Genomic DNA, 25045 nt, shown 5'->3' on the forward strand with positions numbered 1-25045 from the left:
GGTTAGATAAAAACAAAAGAACAGCAAATGTCCTTTGTCATGGCTTAAACTTCTTATTACTCCCCCATTTATATTGTATTAAGGCTTAAAATTAAGACAATTAAAAGCGTGGCTGCTTTCAGTGATAGGTAGGTGCTGTTTCTGTGTTCTGTTGTATTACAAGACACTCTTAATAGTCACCCTTTCAGCTTCTCTGGTAAGCACATTTTGTTTTAAGCCTGTTTTTCGCCAGCCCGACAGTCTTTGTTACGCTGTCGGGACGGGACAAGAACCAGGAGGAGTCGGACAGACGCAGAGATTGCAACCCTGCCAGCCGCTAAATCAGATTGTCTGAATCAGTTTATTTGGAAGATGATAGTAATCTGTCATCACATGAATTTGCAAGAATGTGGAAACTACAATCTGACCTTTCAACAGGTGTTTTTATGGGTTTTTTGTTCTTTTTTTTAAGATTAGTTTTGCTAAACTTGGAACGTCTTGTTTTTTTCCCCCTTTATCAGTCACCGAGTTCAGTGTAGTGACGTAAAAATGATAATTTAATGACCACATTATGGGAAAAGGCCAACATGTAATCAACTGAAACGACCTTCCACTACAACTAACAGAGGGAAATTGTGCACTTTTGTCTCGTATCTCATGCTTAAAAAATGATTGATAGACTTTCTGTGGTGCTAAAACTGATTCTGGTTTTTATGCATGACTATACTATAAGGATGTAAGATTTGCCTTCCTTGTTCTCATATACACACACCAGGATTCAGTAGCTTGTAGAACCACATTGAGCAGCGATATCTTGATGTGATCATTTTATATATGACTTTAGCCTCTTTGTGGGCATTTTTCTCAGCACAGCTCTCATAACCTCCTTTCCCACTGCAGCAATTTAGACAATTGCAAAACCTGGACTTTTGTTTTTTTCCTGTCAGTCTGTTCTGATCGTCGTCCTGACCCAGTTCAATCCAAGCTTTAGCCATCACAGATGGCCTCATATCAGACTCTAGAGTACTTTGATACACAGCGGAATTCATGGTTGACTCAATGACTGCAAGTTGGTCATGTCCTGTGGCTTCAAAACAAGCCGAGATCAGGACTCCTCCATGCCGTGTTCGCTGATGATCAGCTCATCGACTTGTTACACCTGGCTTTTACCTACCCTCATAATTCGTATGGAAGCAGTAAGGGTGTTCTTAGTTTTTCACAGGACTGCAGAGAGTCCAGTGAAAACTTTCCTTTTCTCATTACTGTAAAATTTCACAGCACTACACATCAGATCATTTCCCAAGAAGTAATTAAATGCCATTAAAATAAGTTTTTAATAAATGCAGGAATCAGAGTTAAATGTGAGATTTTTTTTTTAATGTTGATTAGATCATATAACTCCTGTAAAACATTTTCAGGAGCAGCCTTGTAATCTGTTTCCAAAGAGTTCGTTGAGGACTTTTTTTATAGTTTCCAACTCTAGAATTAAAAACACCCAATAGCATCAGCATACCCAGGTGGGTGTAAAAACATGGCGTCTTTTAAAAGACACATTCTTCTGCTTGTTTTAATGTCCATCATGCAACGGGCTTTGCCAAACTCGAGACTTTATTGCTCCGCAAATGCAACAAAGGCAGTAAAAAGAAACCAGGAATGAAAAAAAAGGGACATTACAGCTTTTTTTTTTCCTTTTTTTTTTTTTTTTTTTTTTTTTTTTAAATTACTGACAATAAGAGAGCAAGCTCCAATTATAAACCCAGCTCAATGTTTATCAGGATAAATAAATACAAGTTCAAAATAAATACACTATTAAATACAGTATAAAACAACAGGCACAAAGGGAGGAAATTGCTCTTTGATGAAGGAAGAAAGCAAAAGAAGTAGGAGATGCTGCTTTGGAAAGTGATGAACTTAGAAAAATAATCTGTTTGGTAGTTGGTAAATAGCGAAATCATGAAAACTATACAAAATGTAACTGCAATCAATAAAACACAGTAATAAAAAAAAATCCCTTTTCCAAAGATGGGTGTCTAACTGCTACAACAGAATCATAGATACACTTTGAAAATACATTAAAAATTCAAGTAAAGGAAGGTGTACATCAGTAACACAATGCATTGCAGTCATCAATTAAAGCACTGGGGCACACTGTCCACTATCCACTACGTTATAGAGCCGCTTCTTTTATATAGACGGAAGCAAACTCTCGCTAAACTCCTAGAAAGAGGCACTTTAACAAAAAGATAAAGTCTTTAAATGTCGGAAATCAAGCAACTGTCTATTCATAGAGCTTCATCCAGTCGACGTGTTACCCAAACCAACAAGAATATGAACGAATGTCTGTAAAGCTTTTACAAAACTAAAGGAGACATTGAAATTGCAAACCAAACTATTATTTAGTGTGAAATTGTCTCAACCACAACCACTCATTATTTAATCCTCACCATTTTTTTCCCCAGGGTATGTTTTTTTTCTTTTTCCCCCTCTTCGTTTGCCGGCACACTACAAACAAACGTGCTGCATTCCAATAGAAACTTTTGAGTGGAATTGCAAACTACTGCAATTCTTGATTCTTCGATCCAAGTGCTTCATTGTAGGTTTTCGTTCCTATAAACTAAGAGAGGGGGGGGATTCTGTACACATAGAGTACCTCACATATGTCCTCTCTTTTTCTTCTCATATAAACATCACTTATAAGATTATAGCTTAATTTCTGCACACAGCCAGGAGGCGGCCAGTAAAAACACAAGGTCCATCTGTGTTTATGCACCCAGGCAACACCATCTCTTTAACTCTGGGCCAGCTCAAGCTCATTTCAGCCACTGCGGCGCTCCGTCCTCACCGGCCGGCCTAACAGGAAATGGAGCAAGGTGCCAATTAAAGGAAGATTTTGTGACATCACTGCCGACCACAGTCACAACAAAAAGGCTGATCACACCTTGACTGTTCCTTCGCTTGTTTGTTTGGTACTGGATACAACAAGCTCAGGGTACGATTTGTGTAAAGCATTCCAAGGAGTAGACCGTTTTATGAACCGTAGATGGAAAAAAAGAAAAGAAAGAGAAAAGAAAGATAAAATTGCATCTGTACAGAAATTATGGATAGTAAAAAAAATAGATATTCAAATATACACAGTCTACTTGATATATTTGTCGGTGTGTATTTGCTCCATTCCCTGTAGATAAGAAATCAGAAAAAATGTACAGTAAGCTTGTCTTATTCAGTCAGCCTGAAAGGATGGCACAGTCCTCTTGATTCTGATGATCCCAAGCCATCCCCGCAGTAGTGCTCCAGCTCCGTTTAGAGTTCAAAGGGCTGCCGGCTGCAGTGCCTGATTTGAATTCCCTTCATTATAAGGATCACACTGCAAACACGCTCAGTGTGCTGGTCTGGTCCTTTAAGCCCAAGATGCTGTAGGCAATTCTTTTCAAATGTCCAGGCAGCCTCACTCCAATGTTCTTAATATCCCTGCAAAGGACACACACACACAACGAGGAGGATATATAAGAGAAGCGCCACATGGATTTACAGTCTGGCCACATTCCAACACTTTTCACGCACATCCTTCCTGCCTCTCGAGCCTTGAAGTAATCACTGACTCATTCGATGTGATGAAATGCCAGCCCGGAGCTGAACCGATTCATGCCTACGTGGGATGCTTTCCAAGTGTGCAGTCTGCCAAGGCTTTGATTGATCTTTCATAAGAAAAATAAAAAGGACATCACAGGGGGCTCGACGAGCGCACGACACGAACCTGCAAAAGCCCTGCAAAGCAGCAGCCTAAAGTCAAAGCCTTAATTACAGCCTTAATTACTTAACAAGGATTCTCTCTGCTGACGATGAATCAGTTGTCTGGCAAGCAGAGGGCGCGTTGTAAATAACTGCTGGTTTTCCAAGAGTGCTACCAGATGCCCCGAGATGGAAACATGGGGCCATGAAATCACACCATACTGTATGACAAATACTTCAAAAGGGTTTGTCTCTGCTTCACAGTCTGCCCATCTTCCCAAGATCAAGACCTACATATATACGTTGTGGCAGAATGGGGTGTGGAGGGGTTTATTTTTGGTTGGTCATGTGGTTAGAAAATGCTCTGGCCCTCGTTATAGAGCTAAAGCAACCTTATACTATATGCTTCACTAAGCCTTTCTTCCCGAAACGTTGAGTTCATCTCATTAAATTACCCCTTTTGTAATCGGGGGAGTCAGGGAAGATCTAATTGCCTCAACCATCTTGTGATGAGTTCAGGGAGTACTTTCTGAGCGCACCTCTTCAATCTCTCCAGAAATCACATCCATTTCAATTCAGTAATCTCCTCTAGTTGCTGCTCCTCTACAGCCTATTCCCTCCCCCCCCCCCCCCTCTTTCCCCTACTTTAATGTTGAAGAAGCCACAAAAGGCCTTCGATCTAAACGGGCAAAACTGGCGGTTTGTTAGGGGCTCGAGTAAAAGTGCCGTCCAGGGCAGCGGGTGTGATTGGGTGCAGGGAGGGAGGAGAGAAAGGATGGAGGAGGGCAAGAAAAATAAGAACTGCAGTAACCACAAGCCACCACCGTCAGCCAACCACAAATGAGCCCCACTTCTTCTCCTTCCATCGATTAAATTTTCCATCTCAAACATTTCTTAAGTTGTAACCGAGGCTGGCGATTATATTGAGTGCAAACTATTTTGCTGGCTGTTAAAACTTAACATCTTTGGGAAAACAGATACATGAACTGCCCGAGAGAAGTCCGTCAGGGGCTGGGAGGAAAAACAAGTGTGCAACTTTTGGATCTACAATCTTAAAACCTGTGAGCAAATAAGATAACTGCTACTTTAATATCATGTCACACTTACTCAGTTTTCATCTGCAGGACTTGTTCCATGGTGACAATCCCGGCGCAGGTGAAGTTCTCGCTGTACTGGCTCATCTTGATGGACTCCAGCCATTCAGACACCGACCTGAAGGGAGAGCCATCTGAGCCGCTGGTGCTTGGCAAGCGGATGGATACGCTGGTAAAGTAAAATGGATCCAAATGATAATAATCAGCAGGCTTTCCCCACAACAAAGGCTGATGACTGAACTGCAATTACTGTGCAGGAAACCATTGATAAAAACCAGTCGGAGGAGTTGGGGCGAAAGATAGCGTGGCATCCTTTGTCCTTTCTCACCGTTTCTGGCTCTAATGCGTTTTCACAAAGGTGAAAGTATGTATTCTCACACACAAAAAACATCAAAAACAAAAGAACGAAAAACAACAAAAAAAATCTTTAGCACGCATAATTCTTCCATTAGCCCAGCAGCAAAGGTGTCAGTGTGTCCTGATGTTTTTAAGTATAACATCTTAACACTGCCACTGCCCCAGTTGACCCTAAACATCCTGCAATTTTGTAAAATTAAACTTAATGGTTGAGCTGCTGCCTAAAGCTCTCCTTTGAAGCTAGGAAAGGTTGAGTCTGAAGTCAGACGGCCAACTCTGAGCTGAGCGTCGAGTCAGATTAGTCACGTTTTAAAACTCCTGTGACAAAAGTCCAGTCAGACGTCAGTCAAACTGTTTAAAAAAAAAAAAAAAGCCTTGATTTATTAAATAAACTGAGTCATTTCCCTGACAGACTTGTTAATAATGATGTGCATAGTCTTCAATGCACATCGCATGGCTCCGTCCTAACATCTAGCAGAAGGGAAGCTGAAAGAGCTCAAAGGACGTTTACATAAATGAGACAGAAGGAGGGAAAAAAAGTAATTTATATTATTATTGTATTGCCAAATGTTTTGGTTAAAGGGCTCTTTCCAAGAACTGGTTGCTGATAGTGGCAGCCACTGTAGAGTCAGCACTAGAAAAATATGCACTATAAGCCTTCTGCCTAGTGTTTAAATAAATCTTACCGTGGGTCAAAGTCTGCAATGGTCTTCAGGGACTCTGGGCTGCGCAGCAGCTTGTCCAGCAGGCTCACTATGTCTCCGAAACGTGGCCTCTTGGCGCGATCCTGGAGCCAGCACTGCAGCATCAACTGATAAACGGCTGAGGGACAGTCCATAGGTGCCGGGAGCCTGAAAGCTTCATTGATGGCCTTCATCACCTGGAAACAGTTGATCTCATTAGCCCTTTTTTTGTTTGTTTTTTCTCTTTAAAATGACAGGGTTCTTCAAACTTTGTGGTCTTTTTTTTTTTAATTCTATGAAGTTTGCTTGTCTGGCACATACCTCGTGGTTGCTCATGTCCCAGTAAGGTCTTTCTCCAAAAGCCATAACTTCCCACATGACTATGCCAAAACTCCACACGTCACTAGCAGAGGTGAACTTCCTGTATGCTATTGCCTCTGGAGCTGTCCAGCGAATCGGAATTTTACCTCCCTATGTGAGAAAAAAAATGTTAAAAAACGGTAAGAAACAGATCTTTAAAACGTGGTAAGATGATTCTGGCTGGAGAAAAGCTCTCAGGAAGGCCCACATCTACTCACACTTGTGGTGTACGTCCCCTCAGGATCGTCCTCCAGCACCCGGGACAGGCCGAAGTCAGACACTTTGCACTCCATGTTGTTGTTGACGAGGATGTTGCGGGCAGCCAGGTCTCGGTGGACGTAGCTCATGTCAGAGAGGTACTTCATGCCTGCAGCGATGCCACGCAGCATGCCCACCAGCTGGAAGGAAGAAATCTCACCATCATGGTCCTGGTGTAAGAAACAAAACAGTTATTATAATAACTTAAAAAACAAAAAAGAAAAAGGATCAAACTCTGAACTTCAGAGCTCGTTCTTGTGTTTTTAACAGCTTCTTTGTGGCTATACTCACAGAGATAGTTGCATTAGTAAAAACTGTATGTTGTGGACTTACCCTAAGGTACCTATCCAGAGCTCCATTCTCCATGTATTCAGTTACGATCATGGCGTGTTTAACTGCACAAAGAAGCCACCAAGAATAATAAATTACACATCTTTCCATTGCACCAAAACAACTGAAACATATAAAACTTAGAAAAGAAGCGGCCAAACTCACAGAAACCCTTACATTTGGTAACCACTCCCTCTAGGCGAATGATGTTCTGGTGGGAGAACTGGCCCATGATGGAGGCCTCGCTCAGAAAGTCCTGCCTCTGTTTCTCGGTGTAGCCAGGCTTCAGTGTCTTGATAGCCACTGCCACCTCTTTCCTCCCCGGCGCTTTCAGAATACCGCGGTACACCTCACCAAACTCCCCTGCAACAAAAAAAGAAAAAACACCATCACTCAGACACTTGAGTTGAAAACTAGATGCCCAATATTGGAACATGCATCTGATACATCTCAAGAGTTTACCCACAGGGGTTTGGCTGTGCTACAGATTGAAAATGAGGAAGTCTGTGCGGCTGTTTTGCCCGGGGCTCTCTCATAGAGGTGTGTTCTCAGAGCCTGATTCTCTGTTGTCGTTTTATTAGCCTGTAGTTCAGAGTGGTGGTGGGGGGTGGGCATGGGAATCAGCTGTCACGAGAGGAGAACGGGTGGGGGGCACGCGGTCGTGGGAAGCGGGTGTTGGAAAAGACCGTTTGCTTACAGGGTAAAAGTTTGTCGCAGTTGAGTAAACGTATCATCATGTGGGGCAGAAAATGGAAAGAAAAAAAAAAAAAAAGCCGACAGCGCTCAGGAAGGTGCTCTGATATCGTTCCAAAACACCGTTCTTGCAACAGTTCCTTTTTTGTGTAAGTGTGCTGTCAACTTGAGCCACGACAAAAAAGGTGCCACAGCCAAGACAATAAAATGTCTCAACTTGTTGTGCGAGCCTGACGGATGTTAATCTCACTGAAGTAACCACCGTCAGTCACCCTGCTAAGCTGTGGAAAATGCACAATGTAAACAGCGAATTTGGGGGATTTGAAAAATCTTTCAACGTCTCAGAGCTAAGACCCACAACAGACTGTCTCAGCAGGGCTGTCACTCACCAGCTCCGATGACTTTCTGTTTGGTTATGTGGCTGGGGTGGATTTCGGTGGCAAACTTGAGGACGGCCACGTTGGGGTCCTCGTATGTGTGTGGATCCACGTAGGTTTTCAGAGGCTTCAATTGTTCTGTCAACCAAAGGAAGAGACAACAACAACAACAAACACTGTTATTGTAGGTCGACAAATAAATCAAGTCAATTCACTGAAATGAGACAGAAAGGTGGGAGAATTTTATTTAATTTTACCTGGGGTGGAGAAGTACGTGTCCTCTGGTCCTTGCCTGGTGTGAGAGTTCCTTTTTCTAAAAACAAAACAAACAAAAAAAGGAATAAATAAATTTTTAAAAATCCATCTGCAAATTAATGCCCTACTTTATCTCTTTATTATTTCCTTCCTTTAACATCAAGAGCACATGGCAACCTTTGTAGCAATTTTTCTTTTGCTCTAAGGCTTTCACTGCTGCAATGCATCCATTCAGAAAGAAGTGGCCCTTTGATAGCGGCTGTCGATAGGCTGTGTTTGCAAAGCTGATTTAAAGACTGAAAGACAGACGAGCAGGAGGGGAGGGAGGGAGGTAGACAGGCGGGCTACAGTACAATCTGCTACAGCAGAGACCCAGGTCACCTTTGACAAAGTACCCGTGGCCTGGTGCAGAAAGAACCAAGCCCCTCTTATCACCAACAATGTACCACTCTGGGCAAATTTCCTTTCAAGGGCCCCCCCACTACCCCCCCAACACTCACTAGAATATCACCATTGAGCAATGACAAGGCACATTCAACGCAAATTCCTCGCCAGTGAATGCTGGGACACAAATCCAGATAAATAGAAAGAGAAAGCTGGCTAAAGGAAGGGAAAAAGTGAGAGGTGAGGAGAGATGAATGCGGGGGCCATTTGGAGGCCCCTCAAAAAGGAAAAGCAGAAGAATGAGGGAGGAAGCTGGTGGAGGAGGACTTATTCTGACCGGTTAGCAGACAGAGAGTGGAGGGAAGGGAAGCAGAGCGGGACGTTTACTGACCGTCTGTGGAAGAAAAGGAACGCGAACACTACGATCAGCATCATCGCCACCCCAACTGCCGCCACTAATAAGACAGTGTAGTTCTGAGACGGGCTTCCTGGAAGAGAAAACAAGGTTAGACGCACACATCTGCATGAAACTAGTGAAACTTGTAGAGGGATTCTGCTAAGTACCTTCAGTCAAGGTCTCGAAATGCTCCTCCATTCTGGAGCCTTCGGAGTTGTCATCGCTGCCGAGGGCCTGCACAATGAACAGGTAGGCCGTACCCGGGGCCAGATCTTTGATTTGCGCAGAGTTCTTGTCGAGCGTGAGCACGGTGTAGGTAGTCTTATCAAGGTTGTCATCCTGGGAGGCAGAGGAAGAAATGTGATCTAAGCAGCCAGTGTTACTGCAGAAGACGTGATCCTGCAGCCATTTATATTAGTGGCTTAAGCTTATGGCCAAAACGGCGATGTCTGATTTTGAAAATTTATGCCTCGTGATATAATTATGAATATTCAAAATAGATCCAGTGGATCTGTTATTTAAACAACATGCGAAACACACATACACTGACACAAAACCAAAATGATACATAAGACAAAGTTTGATTTCAGGGCATTCCTGGTGAGAAAAACAAAAGATGCTCACCTTCTTGTGGTAAGTTAGTTTATACCGGACGTGAAGCTGGGCACGTGGTCGAGGGGATACATCCCAGGAAAGAGCCAGGCTGGTGGAGGTCCGTCCCACCAGTCGCATTGTGGTAATTTGGGGGGGATCTAAGGAGAGGGTAGAGAATATTAGGGGTTTTTTGTGATGTGAAAAGCTGAGAGGATATAAGAAACAATAGATAAAATAATAGACTTTAGAGCTGAAATCCGACAGTTCATCTTTCAACCTGTGGAGTTGTCGCTACCTCACAGATAGCCCCACACTGCTGCTTCATATCAGCTGTGCTCACCTGTGTAGTGCAGAAATATAGTGACATTGCTCCTGGATGCTGGCCGCTGAGCCTCACTAGCCAACTGCGACACGCCGCTGTGCGCCTGCACGATGAAGGTGTAGTTGAGGTGAGCTTCCAGCTCGCTCACTGACACCCTGGCCTCAGTCAGCTTCGTGCTCCCCGGCTCATAGCGAACTCTCTCCCCACAGGGCTGACACACAACCCCATCGCAGCGCTGGCATTCCACGCTGTAGGTGATGTCATTACGACCTCCGGTGTCTTCAGGGGGGGTCCAGGAGAGGATGAGTCTTCCCACGGAGGGCTGACGGACAGCCGAAAGATCTCGTGGTGCAGAGGGGGGGCCTGGTGAGCACAGGTTTGAAATGCACGCAGCATTAAGAGCAACGAAGAAGAGAAGCACACGATGCCAGATGTGTGGGATTTTTTTTTTCAGCTATGACTGGAAATATACTTCTTTTTTTTTTAGAAGTTTGATAAAAATAACTTTTAAACATGTCCGGTGTCAGCTGAAAGTCATGCTGCCAGTTCAAAACCATAAACACACCCCTGCACATCCTGAAGGATTCACAGTCACTTTTAAAATGTCTGTTTTGATTACACACTGGAAAGGTCACGTGTGGAAATGGCACTGGTTGCACTGGCTGAGTAGCAAACACATCCTCATTTCAAATGTTTCTTTTTTTCCTTCCACGGGTCTCACCTGAGCAGGGTCCAGTAGTGGGGTCGGTTGGGGCCCGGAAGAAGCCATCCTTGCAGGGACAAAGCACAGCACCATGTTCCAGCGTATCGGTGTTGGCAGGACATGGCTCGCACGCGTCACTCGATGCCTCCGCTTTGAAAGAGCCAGGCCGACATTCTGCAGAGACAAAGACGACATTTGCATAAGCAGCAGAACAACAAATGACTTCAGGCAGCATCCCAAATGACAATGCAAAGCTAGTTTCTCCAGACCTTTCTACACCCGTCAATAGAGCAGCAATGCTGTGAACTTTTGACCTCATGTGCAACACAATCAGGCTAAGTTGACATGTCAAGACTAAAAGTCACATTTATACAGGGCTCAGTAATTGGCTGGTTGCAGACAGGGATTGATCAAACCTTCCAATTAGCAGATGGCCTGTTCTACCTCCTCAGCCTCAGCCACCTCCAAGTGAAAGATATTTTGTAGGGAAAACATGTGCAAGAGTTTGCATGGTGCTGGCTCTACTTATTAAAATACTCAGATGAGCCCAACCCAGCCTGCACTCCTGCCCTTTACTTCTTCAACTACTAACGCCTCCTCCCTCACTCCACTGTTGGCTTCTCACCGTCTCTCAAAGCACAACCAGTTATGCCACATTTGACGATACTTAGGTTTTCAGTGCTGCAACGGGAGAGAGGAATGGAAGCAACAGCTTTCATTAAAAACACCAAGAATCAGCCCAAAACTGCATCCGCGTGCGCCTGACAATCCATCATCTCTATTTTTTTTTCCTTTTACAGAACCACATGCAGATCTTTGAAACTGTATCGCTCAGATAAGATGACACCCGATTTCACACGTCCAACTCTGAATAAAGAGACGCAGGTAGGGGTCCAGCTGTGCGTAGCCGCGGTGAAATACGAACTTAATGTGGTGTGAAATCTCAGAGAGAGCGTGCCATAAAGGGGAGTGAAAACGAGATGGCTCCCCATTAACTCCGCGAGAGCATTCCAACGCCTGCTGCCGCTCGTGTCCTCACGCCGTTGCACATTCATCCACACACGCATTCATGTGTGCACCGAACACATGCACAGAAAACACATACATGTATGCAAAGCACAGCCTTGGACACATGGGACAAGCTGACATCAGAACAGGGATTATGTCTACTGCCTGTCACCTGTTCACATCCCTCTAAGTCAGTTCAACTACACACACACACACGCGCACACACACACACACACACACACACACACACGCACACACACAGAAACACAAAATAAGACATCTCTGCCTTTGTTCCAAGTTGTATTTCTGGAGTAAATAGCTAATGAGTAATGACAGACCTTTACATTTTCTCACTTGTAAAGGTTCAAGTGATAAAAAAAAAATTCAAAAGAGGTGCTAGAAATAGAGATCAGACAATGTAAGAACCTTTCATGATATTCAAAGACTGTGGTTAACGCCGCTGACAGAGGAAAAGCAACAAAACATTCAAATCAAAGGCAAAATGTACGTGTTCCAACAGGGGCGACTTATAAAGGAGAGCCGAGGATGACGATAAAAATCAGATTCACGCAGAATTCTTTCACTGAGGTCGAATTGAGTCAAAGTTTATCTGCAACCTACAAGTGCCCACACACACACACACAGACAGCACATGGCTGTGGCTCTGTTTAAGATATATCAAGGGGATTTCCTCAATAAACCGTACATTTCACTCCAGCTTCGCTTGTTTTTTTCCTCGATCTTTGCGGGTTGGGAGCTGCGCTGCTGTGAACGGGTGTGTGTGTTATATAAGGATTAGAAGACAGAAAAAGCTCAGCTTGAGGTATTTTGTTTTGTTTTGTTTTTTAAGTTTGGCCAACAGGCTTACGCGTTACTCAATCCTCCCTCAAGACAGCGCCTCGTTTCTGTCTCAGCCAGCTGTTTCACCAACAGCTACTGCTACTCATTAACGCAGACGAGGCAAGAGGACAGGAGAGGCAGGAGAGAGGTGGTGTGAAGGGGACAGAAGAAATACTGTATCCTGCTGAGGACTGAAGAAAAGAGGGGAGAAAGAAAGGAGACGGGGAAGGGTGAACTCGCTCATTGAGAAGGGGGAACAGCTGCTGCCTCAAACCCCAATTCATACCCCTACCTCTCCTCCTCGTAATCCCCAAATTCCTTCCTCCTCTCCTTTCTCTCCTCCCGGTCGCCTCTAAAAAGCCTCCCAGCTAACCCATTAACATTGCTATTCACCGCTGACCAACAGGCAAAGAGAATGCCATGCCATTCAAGTGCTGAAAGAAGAAAAAAAAAGAAAACATACAAACAACCAAGCGCTGCAGATGGGAATAGCCGGAATGCCACATGGCAACTGAAAAGAGGAGGACTAGCCTCTTTTTGGCGCTACAGTGCCGGCTGCAATGCATCGTGGTCAGGCCTGCGGAGATGATGGCCTTACTCTGCGAGTCCCCTCTATAATCAAGATGCATTCCAGCGCACACCACCCAACAGGAGGCCTGTACCAGAGCGCCTTGAGAGCAGATTCATTTTCAGCCCAGGTCTCCGCTGTAACAAAAAAAGGTCAAGGAGTTTGTGTATCATGAACATTTGAGTCACTGACGGTAAATGAAAGTAGATGATTCTCTGCTGAGGTATTTGATGAGAGGATTCCTCGACAAAGGAGAAAAGTCCGGTGAAAGACAACTTCCTTGTTCCACGGAGAAGGTGGAGAGAGGGGCTTTGGATTGTTGCTGGACACAACAGGAAACAGGAAGTGTGAGACTGACGCAGACTTCCTTCCTAAAGCAGCCAATCAAAGCATGGAAGCATAAGGGGAGCGTGACCAGGAGAAGAACTGCCGCTGTGGCTACCAGAGACCTGAGACAGAATAATAACCCAAAAGGAAGCCAGAATGTGTTGACCCAACACGAACAGAGGCACTAAACCCACAAAGAGAGGGGGGGCTCCTTAGATGAATGATCGTGTATACAAATGTCTCTCAGCCAGCTTCTTCAGAGTTGAAACATTTCACAAAGTTAGACTGGCCATTTTTCCCCTCCCTGTAGCTACAAAGAAAGGAACTGTTTGTCATTTGAGAGGCCCCGTGTGCCTCGAGTGGCTCTGTGTTTGTTTATTGAGAGTGAGTGCAGGGGCCCGCTACATTGCTGGGAGCCTGAGTGGCTCTGGAGTGGGAGCCTCCGATGGCCACCCCATAAGGCTTGTCAGCTGAAGTTAAGATGGATGGAGGCGCCGAAATGATGAATGCACGGTCGGAAAGATGGATGAATGGGTAACATGGTGGCTCAACAACAGGAATCGGCCCTCAGGACTCGGGCAGCACATGGTAAGGGGAAACCCCCCTGGTCCCCCAACAATTGAAGCCAGTGCAGGGCTTTTTAAAGGCAGTAAGGTCATGTCTGCCTCAGGGCAATTGTGAGTTAAACTGTGCATGGCTTACAGGGAGTCAGTGGCCAAGTAAAACAAACACATGCTCGCAGTGAGGAGGAGGGAGACAGAAAGGATAAATTCAGAACTACAGCCAGTGAACAGAAAAGAAAAAACATCTTGCAAAAATAATACCAACCAAGAAATGCAATGTCTAGATCTTAATCAGAATGGCTCCCCGAGTATAACTAAAGGCATTTGCCTGTACCCTTGTCTTCTTATTACACTCCCCATCCCCCTGGTTTTCTCCACCTTGGGACAAACCTGTAATTGCAATATGTCATGTCATTTTGTTTGTATGTAGGGTGACAACACGCCATTAGCATTTTGGGGTACTCGGAGGTAGTGGAACAATGGGGGTCTGTGTTGAAGGAGGTGAACTGGTAATATGAGCTGGGGTGGGGGGGTCACTGAGGTAAAGGAGGGGAGAACAGCAGAAGGCAGTAAAGGTGTAAGGGCTGAGAGCAGAGTGTGCATGTGTGCATGTTGGGGGTGGGTGGGTAGAGAAGCATTAGTCAAAGGGATTAGCTGACCAATGGAGCAGCTGTAAGGGCATTACATCTGTTTTACAATTGCTCTCAGGCTTTCATCTGGGGTTGCTAACAAACACAATAAATTCCCCGATCTGCTTTCGCCTCTCACTCCCTTTGTCCACCCAGATTCACTGACAGGAGGAGGAAAACTGGGAGAAAAAGGTCGAGTCAAGCAGACACGAAATGTGCTCAGCGTTTCTAAGGTTTTGCAGATGCATCGAAGAAACCAGTACTGGTTGAGGTGAGCCAACAGAGACAGCTTCCAGTGGTTTTCCGCAAAGCTGCTTGGTAGAGCCAGATGACCACGTGGCAAACGCGACACCCGTTTTACTACACCACAACAAGCCAACAGGTAACACGCTGGATGCTGATCACTGTCTGCTTCCTGGCTAGGGGAAGTGGCCAAAATGAGACCGAAATGCACCAATAAACAATAAAGGTTATCAGGGAGGACAACGAAATGGAAAGCGGCTGAGCAAGGCCGCTCGGCATCGACCGACAATGGAAAGCCCTGAGCCAACGGGTTGGGGAGTCACCAAGGGATTAGGTGACCTCCGGTTTCCGCTGTGGGCTCGTCCTGTTAGCAGTGAAGGGCGGGTGGGTGGTGTGTTGTGCTTGGGGGAGGTGGGGGTGACTGACTGACATGGGGGAAGGAAAGTGCTGACCTCACACACCAGCAGTACAATACAATGCGCTTCACATACACACACACACACACACACACACACACACACAGCCTGCAGGCTCAGGAATGTCACCAAGAGGAAATATGTCCCAACTTCCCCACCACAACCAACACGCACACTAAAAAGCTAAAAATTGCTAAGGGTCAGTTGTTTGGGCCAAGGGACATTTGGAAAATAAGGCGACTGCAAAAACAAACTGGTTGTGTTGGTCAGAATGTTGAGGACTCCGATTAAAGCTGCACTAATCAATTTTTTAAAAATACATTCACAGCACTACGTGTAAATCAAAAACACTTGTTTGTCATGACGAACACGAAAAGTAAACACTTCCCGTTAGTTCAAAAGAACCTTTTCCCCCCCGTTTTTCACTCATTGTTTTGGTTTTCCATGACATGAGGATTGCTGAACATCCAAAAACTAGCACTGTTCTCAGTGCCTCAATGTTCATATAATTATTTAATTATAAATAATAAAATACGCATGGAAACCATTTGTGCTAATTACACTGTAGATGCAAAGCTATACATTTTTTAGGTTTCAAAAAGTGGGCTTCCCCCTCATGTGCCTCACAGTTGTTTGGTCCACTGCCTACTAACTCCTTCATTTAACTTGGACAATGTGAGAGACTTTGGTCTTTAATTCTGCAGCTCAAGTGACTACAACTGCATTTTTCGCCTAGCTAAACCTTAATGTGGCTGCCATATTGTTACAGTGCACATCTTCTAAATGTTTCGGAGGCAGGAGGTCTGCCTACAATTAAAATCATTAGAACTCACTGAATTTTCAGCAAGTGTTTTAAGTGGTTAGTACTGTATGCTGGCCTTGAGAGTTCAAACACACTGCAAATTAAGAAAAGACCAACCAAGAAAAAAAAAAAAAAAGCTGCACAAAGTACACAAAATACAACGGAAGTTGAATAAAACTCAACGGAAATAGAAAAAAGGCTGTGCAGAAAAACTCCCAAATTTTAGGGGGAGAAAATAATGTGATGGAACAGCTGTGGAAGTAAGCTAACAGGAAATGGCTAATAGCAAACATGCATCTACGGCATTATATGAATTAAAACATGCATTACCTGCAACTTTTTCGCCCTCACAAGGTTAGACGCAACTGTTCTGTCACGTTAATGTCTCCGCAAAAACACTGTTGAGTTTTATTTAACTTCCATTGTGTTTTTCTATTTGCTGGTGTTTTCTTGAGTTGCAATTGGTTTGACCTCTCAGGGCCACTGTAGGGTTAGGTATTCACCACAGATTTTTTTTTTTTTTTTTTTAAATAAAATCATGAAGTGCCCCACGGCTCGACCGCAACACCAGTCACACTTTTTAAACCACAGTAGTATGATTAGCTGCAGTCCACATTAAAAACTTGTGCTACATTTTCTGTCATCTTGTTTGAATTAACTGCCAGTGTTCTGCTCACTAAAAGCGTGGCCCAACAAGACTGTGCATGACACCACTTGAAAGTCCACCCCCACCCCCATTACCTAACCAGCTCACTCAAGTTCAGCCCGCTAGGCAGACGTTAGCTTGGCGTAAGATCTGAGAAATCCAAAGTAAATCAGTGTAATCACAGTGGGTTTATAGCCAAGGTTATATCTAGACTGTGCATCTAAATGAACAGCATTGTCCAACGAGTTTGTGACTTAAGCAATTTTCCCCCTTTTTTCCCCTATTTTGGAGATCAGCCACAGGGATCAAAGGTTAAAGGAGTTTGGTAGAGCAGAAAATTTCAGTGTGGGGATTATCCTGCAGGAGTGAGATGATTCCATTGTGTAAAATCCACTTTAAGCCAGCTAAATGAAATCCCTGTCATCTTGAGGAGTGGTGCCGTGTTCACGTCTTTGCACAGTCACCATCAGATTGAGTGAAATTGCACAACACCTTTGTTTTAATAAGTCTGCAGTCACCATGAGGAACCAGCTGGCTCTCAGCGCAACCAGATTAAAAGATTTACATCTACTGAAGTGTCGATCTCTGACATTTTAGATTGCAAATGCTAGATCAAGTATTTTGTTTTTAAATAATTTACTTCCATCAAATGTTTATGGCTTAACCATTACATGAAGCCAGTTGTTTTTTCCTCTCCCCGTCCACTAAAAACTCTCCCATTGGCAGACTTGTTCTAATTTAGCTTCTATTTATCTTTACGAGCCACTTGCGGAGAAATGTATTTATCAAGGGCTGAGATGAGAATTGTACACAGTCTAAATAGTCCCATCATAGCCGTGTGAAACGGGATGTTTAAACTCTATTGGTGTCATATTCATGACCTGAACCCCGGCCAGTAATAACAGCCACTCAGTGATTTCACAGGAGACATGAACACAAGACGTGGAGGAAAGACTTTTTGTTTGTCTGTAAGTTTATTGTACTTGGGGCAGCTTCTGCAACAGAGCGCGTTTCGGGAGTAAATTGCGATAAAATGACGATGCAAATAATCCGCTGAGATAAGAAACTATTAAATAAATACGAGATGAGAGGGCGGAAAATTGAGGCTAAAATAGAAAGACTCTTCAGGGACAGGGAGGATTTTGGGAGAGAGGGGGCAGAGGACGGCAAAAAGAGAGATTGCACAAAGGCAAAAAAGCAAGCAGAACCAGTAGTTACTCTGCTTAAAAAGACTAAACACACCCAAGTCAATTACTACCCATACAAATCACTCACCACAGCATGCAGTCACAATTACAACAGTCACCAACTGTTTGTTACATCAGCTGAGGACGAGCTCGGAAACACGGACACAGACATCAGGAGGGGGGAGAAAATGGTTTACTGGAACCTTTGTGGAGAGAGGAGTCGGAACTTTACTGGAACTCGGGGAAACAGTTGTTCCACCGAAAGTGCCCTCAGCAGTCCAAATATTCCACACTGCGTGTCTTTTTCTATAGCGTCTTCTGTAAACCATAATATGGGATTAGGCCTTATTTGTTGAGGCTTTAGAGCGACCGAGGAGGTGTGGACCAGGGCACTTAGACACAAAAACCAGAGGACCAGCTGTGATCCTTTGAGGAGGTGCAACGGGTATGCCATTGCATTGTGCCAGGGAGGACTGTGGGTAAGGAAGGGCGTGATCGGCTGCAGAGGAAAACTGTCAGTGTCAAAAGTGAGTCACAAGGGGAAAGTGTTGAGGTTTAAAAGACTGACCAGGTAATTGAAAGAAAGTTGTGATTTTTTTCCCCCCCACAGAATAAAAAAAAAGCAAAGTTTATTTCCACAGCATCCTGATCCATAGCAGATGGTGAAGGGAAACAATCAAAGAAAGCTTCCTCGGTGCTCTATTTACAGTTTAGATTAAGTGGGTTTTTAAATACAATTTTTTTGAAAATTTTTAAGTATTAAATAAAAAGATTAATTTAAAAAAAATGTAAAAAGATTTTTTTTTTTTTTTTTTTTTACAAAATATACACTTGTAAAGTATCTAAAAGTGTCCCAATTTTAAAAACCACCCCCCCAAAAAAACCCGTCTTGTCAGCCTTGCTGACTCATATGATTTACAACCAGTTCATAAAAACGTTTACAATAACTGCTCTAAACACTCAGTGCAGTGCAGGAAGCGATGCGTTTTATCTTCAGGGTCTGTTTGCTCGGTTCTGTCGTTACGATGAGCATCGACGGCCACCAAGAGAACAGCGCCACACACCAAATAGAAAAAAGAAAAAACAACAACAACAAAAACTCAGAGGTTTAAAAAAAAGGGGGGGGGGGGGGGAGAGAAAAGAAAAGGGGGAAAAAGATCCCTGCGGTACAGTTTGACAGAGAGTGATCTCCAAGCCAAAAAAGTACCACAGTGAGGAGCTGTGATGAAGAGACGGGAGACAAAAACCAGATGAAGTCACAGGTTTCTATTTAATAGGTCCCACGGGAAGAGCGAGGAGTCATAAAAGTGAGTGAACACATCGCCGAACATGGAAACTTTCAACCCAAGTACGAAAAAGCGCCACAATTGAAGTTTTGTGGTTTCTCCCGTAACAGCGCTCCACACAGGAAAGAAGCGGGGAGAATGATTAACTGTGCGTCGGTAGGATATTCCACTTTAAGCTCTCTGAACCATTCATCTTGGCCCACACTGCAGCTCTGTGATTCATTTCCACCTTCATCTGCAACTGCCCTCATGCATCTTAGGCCTCTCATTTAACTTCATCCTGGTAGTTTTTTTCCCCCTTGGGGGGGAGGGGAGGGGGGGGGGTTCTTTGTTTAGTCATCTTTATGTGAGGGCTCGACCCGGAGCTGCTCTTCCCCCTCCTGGGAATTCCACAGGTCTGGAGTAATGCTGGAAGGCTCCTCCTCAGCAAACCGATCAGGAATGTATCAACCACGAGGGAGAGGAGGTGGAGGTGTGCTCCACCGGCCATGCAGTGGGAAACACAGCACTCCATTGTTCTCCTACCTTTACATTCCTCTCCTCTCTCCATTTAAAAAAAAAAAAAAAAAAAAAAAAAAAAATCACGCCCCCTCCTCTAAACACAGCTTCTCGCTTTTGCATGACCCCTCTCTCTCGCTCATTCCTTCCTGCTTCTCCTCCCTAATCATCTTACCTGCCACTTTCCTGCAGCTAAAAATGATCTACTGACAGAAAACGTAATCGCTTTTAAAACAGCTCTTTGCCACTGGTGGGGGAACTAAATGGGAAAGTAGATCTGTTACAGAGCCACAGGTGGATTTACAACCGCTGCCCCCCAAAATGTCTTTCAGATGTCTATTAGAGGTATTCATACCCGTATACGAGTGATTCAGGTCAGGCATGTGGGTGGGTACGAGCAAGTGTCACGAGCAGCAGAGAATGAGGCTCCCGAGTCTTCAGGTGTTCAGTTATGGAAACGGATCTGAACAGGTCCTTGCATGCCGGGCTGTGCAATATGTTCATATACACTGCTCAAGTCAGACACACACACACACCCCACAGTGGAAGCTCAGTAAATCTGTGACAACAGAGGGAGGAGGATCAAGACATGGATGCAGACAGGGCGACATGCAGCCAACTTGCCCGTTCACACATAAGAGGAGGGCTTCAGCACTCTGTGACGCTCTATATGAACAAAGTGAGTGAGGCTCAAAAAGCTTCCTCCTGCCGCCTCCCACTCCCCCCCCCCTCCCCAAACCATCTTTAAAGATGCTAATCCATCACAGTACAGTAGCCTCCCAGCTTCTTTGATCACTTTCAGTCACTCTGACAGCCCTCACCGCAATAATAAAACCCTTCTTTTGCAGGACTTTAGGCACAACTGCACCACAACTACAAAGGCAAAGGGACAGATGTATCACTGGACGACATATCACACTCAAAAGATAACAAGAGCAGGTGATAATGAGGTGGCAGGAAATCAACCTGATGCAACATGCTGTAAGCCCTGAACCATGAAAGGGCCATGTGCTTGAGCAAGACTTTAAAATATGTGATTTGAAAGCTGAGCGTGACTCCAACCCAAAGGTTTCTTTATTTAAAAGATATGTTTTCAAATATTTTTTGTTACCAAATGAGATTCACCAGCGATGAAAAATGAATACGTCAAGTACAACCTGACTCGAAACCTCTTCTCCCAACTTAAGCCTCCATATCACAAAGGCTTTAAAGTGCTTCACATGACTCTTTCCTTAGAACTGCACATGTTAGTCATAGTGAAACCCAAAAACACTTTTCCTAATTTTACAGGTATCAGTTCAAGGTCAGGGATAATGCCAGGGCATGTACAAGTAGGCCTCAACATTCCTTCCATTGCAAAAAAAGAACCATGTTAGCCAAAGGCAGAATTCCACTGAGTTACAATAATAATACCCATCATGAAGATCCACACTCTGCCATCCAGGCCTGTTTTACACCCCGTGGCAATTAAAATAAAGGTAAATAGTGACTAATGCTGGATGGGTGCTTTAAAAAGCACACTCTCCTGGGAAGCAAATCCTGGTTTACACCCAGACGAAGCGCCTGTAGACAGAAAGACTTTGAGAATTCCAGAGACTCAATCGCATGTGCTCACCTTGACATGCGTCTTTAACCTCTTCGTAGCCCGGTTTGCACTGGCACTGTCCGACCTGCACCGCCCACTTCCCTTCCTCGGTGCAGTAGATGCGAGGTGACTCCTCACTGGCTGCGTTATCCACGCATACCCCGCTCACTTTCGTAAGTGGCTGGTTCTCACCTCCGGCCACCGTCTCAGGGAACGTGGCGAGATTCTGTACGGTGCCCGGGCAGGTTTTGTAGAAGACCCTGACGGAGAGAAGAGCGATGCAGGCTCCGATGTCTTGAAAGGCCAAGTAGAAACCTTTTCGAGACAGCCCGTCCACCACTCGCGTCTCTGTGTTGATGTGCATTTCATTTTTGCCGGTGATCTCATCCGGAGCTATGGTGGCCACCTTCTTAAACTGGCTCTTGCGGAAGGTGGTGCCCACATCTGCATCCGATTCAGACGTATAGAGGTTGAAGGTTTCCTTGCATACTAACGAGGCTCCGTCGAAAGAGTTGCAGTCGCGTACGATAAACTTAAGTTCCACAAAAACCCGCGAGGCCAATGGATGCCGCTGGATGAAGGTGGTGCGCAGCCAGTTGTCCTGCTCACGCTCCTCCACGTTGCAGATGGAGTACGTGTAGAACTGAGAGCCATTTAGAGTCCTCTGGACAACCTCCCACTAAAGAATAAGAGCACACACACACAAACAAGCGAAAAAGGTTAAGAGGTACGAACACCGAGCCCTGGGCAGCCCATAAGCATGTGCAAACCAAAACTACCAAGACAGCAAAGGAAAAAGGCTCTATTGCACTCCTCATAAGGGTTCAGCTATTGTACTACTGTATGAACGGTATGAGTGTGTGTCAGGGAAGCCATGCTCCACAAATTGCTAATTACTCCCTGTGAATATTTTTACAGCTTCACAGCAATAACACATTTCTGGGACATGGAAAACTGCACTTTACGAGCAGCATAACAATACAGCAAACCTCAGGGGCTGATGAGCATGAGCATTTCTGACATTGCAAAGATACCAAATTATTTCCAATTCTTTCTTTTTTTTTTCCTCCCCCCTCTGGCTACTTGTTGGCATGTTCCCCAAATAGCTTTGCTGCTTGCATATTAAATGGTGCCACAAATATTTCTGGTGGAAAAAAAAGTCACAGCAAGTTTTAACAAAACCTTGGCTCCTGAGAAACAACTGGCCCCACGGAGACAGAGGCTGTGGTTTAGTCTCTGCATGTAGCCCCTGTCCTATTAATTAAAAAATAAAAAAAATGTGCTTAGCTGGCCGATTGTGTGACTGTGCATATAAACTAAATGTGCAGCAGCAGAACCCACACATCTATAAAACAGCTGGTGAACATTTTTCACAATTTTTACAAGGGGCCCTTAAAACACCTGAGGCTGATTAATGAAAAAGTGAAACTTATGTAAAGGTTTTATTTCTTTTCTTCTTCTTTTTTCTCTTCAAGAAATTTGGGTGAGCCATCACAAACACGCTTGCACATACCTTTGACTCATCAGTACATGAAATGAAGCCATTTGCTGTGAATTTGCATGAGCCTGACTGGTCAATTACTGTGAAACTGCAGCCCAATCGGAAGGCATTATATGTTTCTAGTACACTGGTGTAATAATGTGCCGGGCACTGCACTAAATGTAGACGTTTACGTTTTCCCCTCCATCCTAAACCCATCCTCTCCAAAAAAAATAAAAAATAAAAAATAAAAAATAGAGAGGCACCACATGCTGCAAACTTTAAAAGTTAATTGCTCTCTGACATACAATTCTGGAGCTGAAGCCTTCAAACCACAAGAAGCCGCAAGTATTCCCAGTTGAGCGCTAGCAGCTATTCTGTCTGCCTAAGCTTTTGGTATAGTCCAGACATGCTTGGATGCAGTTCCTGATAGGATCCTGCTACTCTATCGCATATAAGGTTAACTGATTTTCATTAAAAAAAAAAAAAAAAACTAAACATACACACACAGCAGCCGCTCCACATCTAACCACAGGAGTCAAATAGTCAAATGTCATCAAATTGGAGGGTCTACATTCAGCTGGAGCCTTTCCGTGCATTTTCTCCACGCTGATTTGTCTTTAAGGCAAATTCCAACAGGAAACGTGGGAGCTGGAGGAGAAACCAGAAGCAGAGCTTTACTCACCCCGGTCTTCTCTCCCTGATCTAAGGGCCAAGTCAGCCAGCCCAGTTCATCTCCTGACGCCCTCATGTCCAAAAGCATTTCTGTGGAGACACGAGAACAATTTCAGTAAGTGAGAATGCACCTATTTTAAAATATATATTTATCCAGAAAACATTTTGTTTGGTTTGAAATAAGTAAAAATATTAGACTTTTGATTCCTCAGAAGAGATATCTGTAAATAAGAAGCCATGAATAAGTTGGAGTTTTGCTCTTAGACTAAAGAAGCGATCAGATTTTAGTTAAATAAGAGCGGCAGCTTGCTGCATGAATATTAGACGTTTCATTTGCCACATGCCAGCAAACTTTGATATACTCGAGTCAGCGTGTTGAAATCTATTATTCCTCTTTTAATATAGAGGAGTGGGAGGGGGGGAAAAAATCACTCAAATTGTGGCAGATTTCACCTGCTGGTGCGACGTGGTTTACTGCAGCGCACACGAAGTCTCAGCATTGCTGATGGTTAATAATCAAACCAAACTCCGCGAAGTTCTTTTTTTTATCCAAATAAAACATTGAAATAAAGAAAGAGACAGAGCAGTGCAGGACTGTCATAAAGCTTGAAGAATATTTCCTGGTTGTTAAAACAACAACTTTTAAGTTGGTGTCCCGCATGGCACGCGTGCTTTCCTTAAGCAAAATCTCACAGACAGATTTAATGCAACCAGGTTTTTAAATGATTTGCTTAAAAAAAAAAAGTCACTCACCTTCTTTAGTTTGTATTGTAATAAATATGCCACTGAGAAGTACGTATGAAAACAAATAACGTTTGATTCCACCAAAGAAATCCATTTGGAAAAACTTTTCCTTCCTCTCTCCGCTGCTGGGCTTGGCTGGGACTCTGAGAGGTGAGCACAGCTCGCTGCAGCTCATTCACAAACAGCACGACACGTCACGGACTCCGCCCGATGGAATGTGTGTTTGTGTGAGTGTGCGTGCATGGTGTGTTTAGCGTTTCCAGAGGTGGGAGTGAATGGCAGTGGGGTGGTGAGGCACTTAGGGACTGTTGGACATTTCATAATTACAAACAAACCATCACGAACATCTCGAAGAGCTTATCACAGTTAGTACAGCCTGGTGCAAGTTTCCAGAGAAAACCTGAAATATTTCTGTGTGCAATCAACCTCAAATTGCACTAAAAGGGCAAAGCACTGTTAGCCTCTGGGAGAGAGGAGGGTTAGAGGACAGAACTATTACCCTCCAATGAAAATTACATTAGTAATAATTTTTTTAAGATTTCCTAATGCTGTTAAAAAAAAACAGAGCATCCAGGTTTGCATTATTGAAAGTTACATTATTTTACTTTGCACACACACAAAAAAATAAATCACAAAACTCCTCAAACCTATCAGGGTCAAAATAGATGCTAATAGTCAGCTTTTTTTAAAAAAAAAAAAAAAAAAAAAAAACACATGTCTGCTGAGCAATTCCAGCTCCTTGTTCTTTGACGAATCTCTCAAGCTTCTCCAGATTTGATGGTCTTCAGGCACGGATCTTGATCTTCAGTTCATCTCACAGATTTCCAAAGGGATTCGAGTCAGGGCTTTGTGCAGGCCAGTCAGCAACGTTTACTTTGGTCTTCTGGATGTAGTTTTTCACAAGGAGCGATGTATGTTTTGTAAGTGAAAACAAAGTGATGACCCAGACCCAGGATTGCTGCTGCCTGCTGGAGGTTTTCTTTTAAATTCAAAATCTCAGTGAGTCTTCACCAAGATTCCTGACCAGTCCTTA

At 44.1% G+C, this 25045-nt stretch overlaps 1 protein-coding gene across 2 annotated transcripts; it reads right to left on the reverse strand.

Annotated features, from left to right (window-relative positions):
• Positions 1-1682: 1682 nt before the first annotated feature.
• epha2b (eph receptor A2 b) lies at positions 1683-24278 on the reverse strand. Of its 2 annotated transcripts, none has more exons than XM_026153822.1 (17): positions 24022-24278; positions 23279-23358; positions 21144-21792; positions 10534-10689; positions 9831-10175; positions 9521-9648; positions 9064-9235; positions 8891-8987; positions 8118-8173; positions 7873-7998; positions 6968-7153; positions 6794-6855; positions 6421-6630; positions 6164-6313; positions 5846-6039; positions 4816-4971; positions 1683-3447 (listed from the first exon to the last, which is right to left on the reverse strand). In XM_026153822.1, exons 1-17 carry the CDS (start codon positions 24185-24187, stop codon positions 3339-3341), a joined length of 3042 nt encoding a protein of 1013 aa, XP_026009607.1. In that variant the 5' UTR covers positions 24188-24278; the 3' UTR covers positions 1683-3338. The 2 variants fall into 2 exon arrangements, with proteins under 2 accessions (XP_026009607.1, XP_026009606.1); XM_026153821.1 differs by having other exon boundaries at positions 6956-7153.
• Positions 24279-25045: the final 767 nt, after the last annotated feature.

The sequence above is a fragment of the Astatotilapia calliptera genome, chromosome 20 (assembly GCF_900246225.1).
Source record: "Astatotilapia calliptera chromosome 20, fAstCal1.2, whole genome shotgun sequence".
Classification (NCBI taxonomy): Eukaryota; Metazoa; Chordata; class Actinopteri; order Cichliformes; family Cichlidae; genus Astatotilapia; species Astatotilapia calliptera.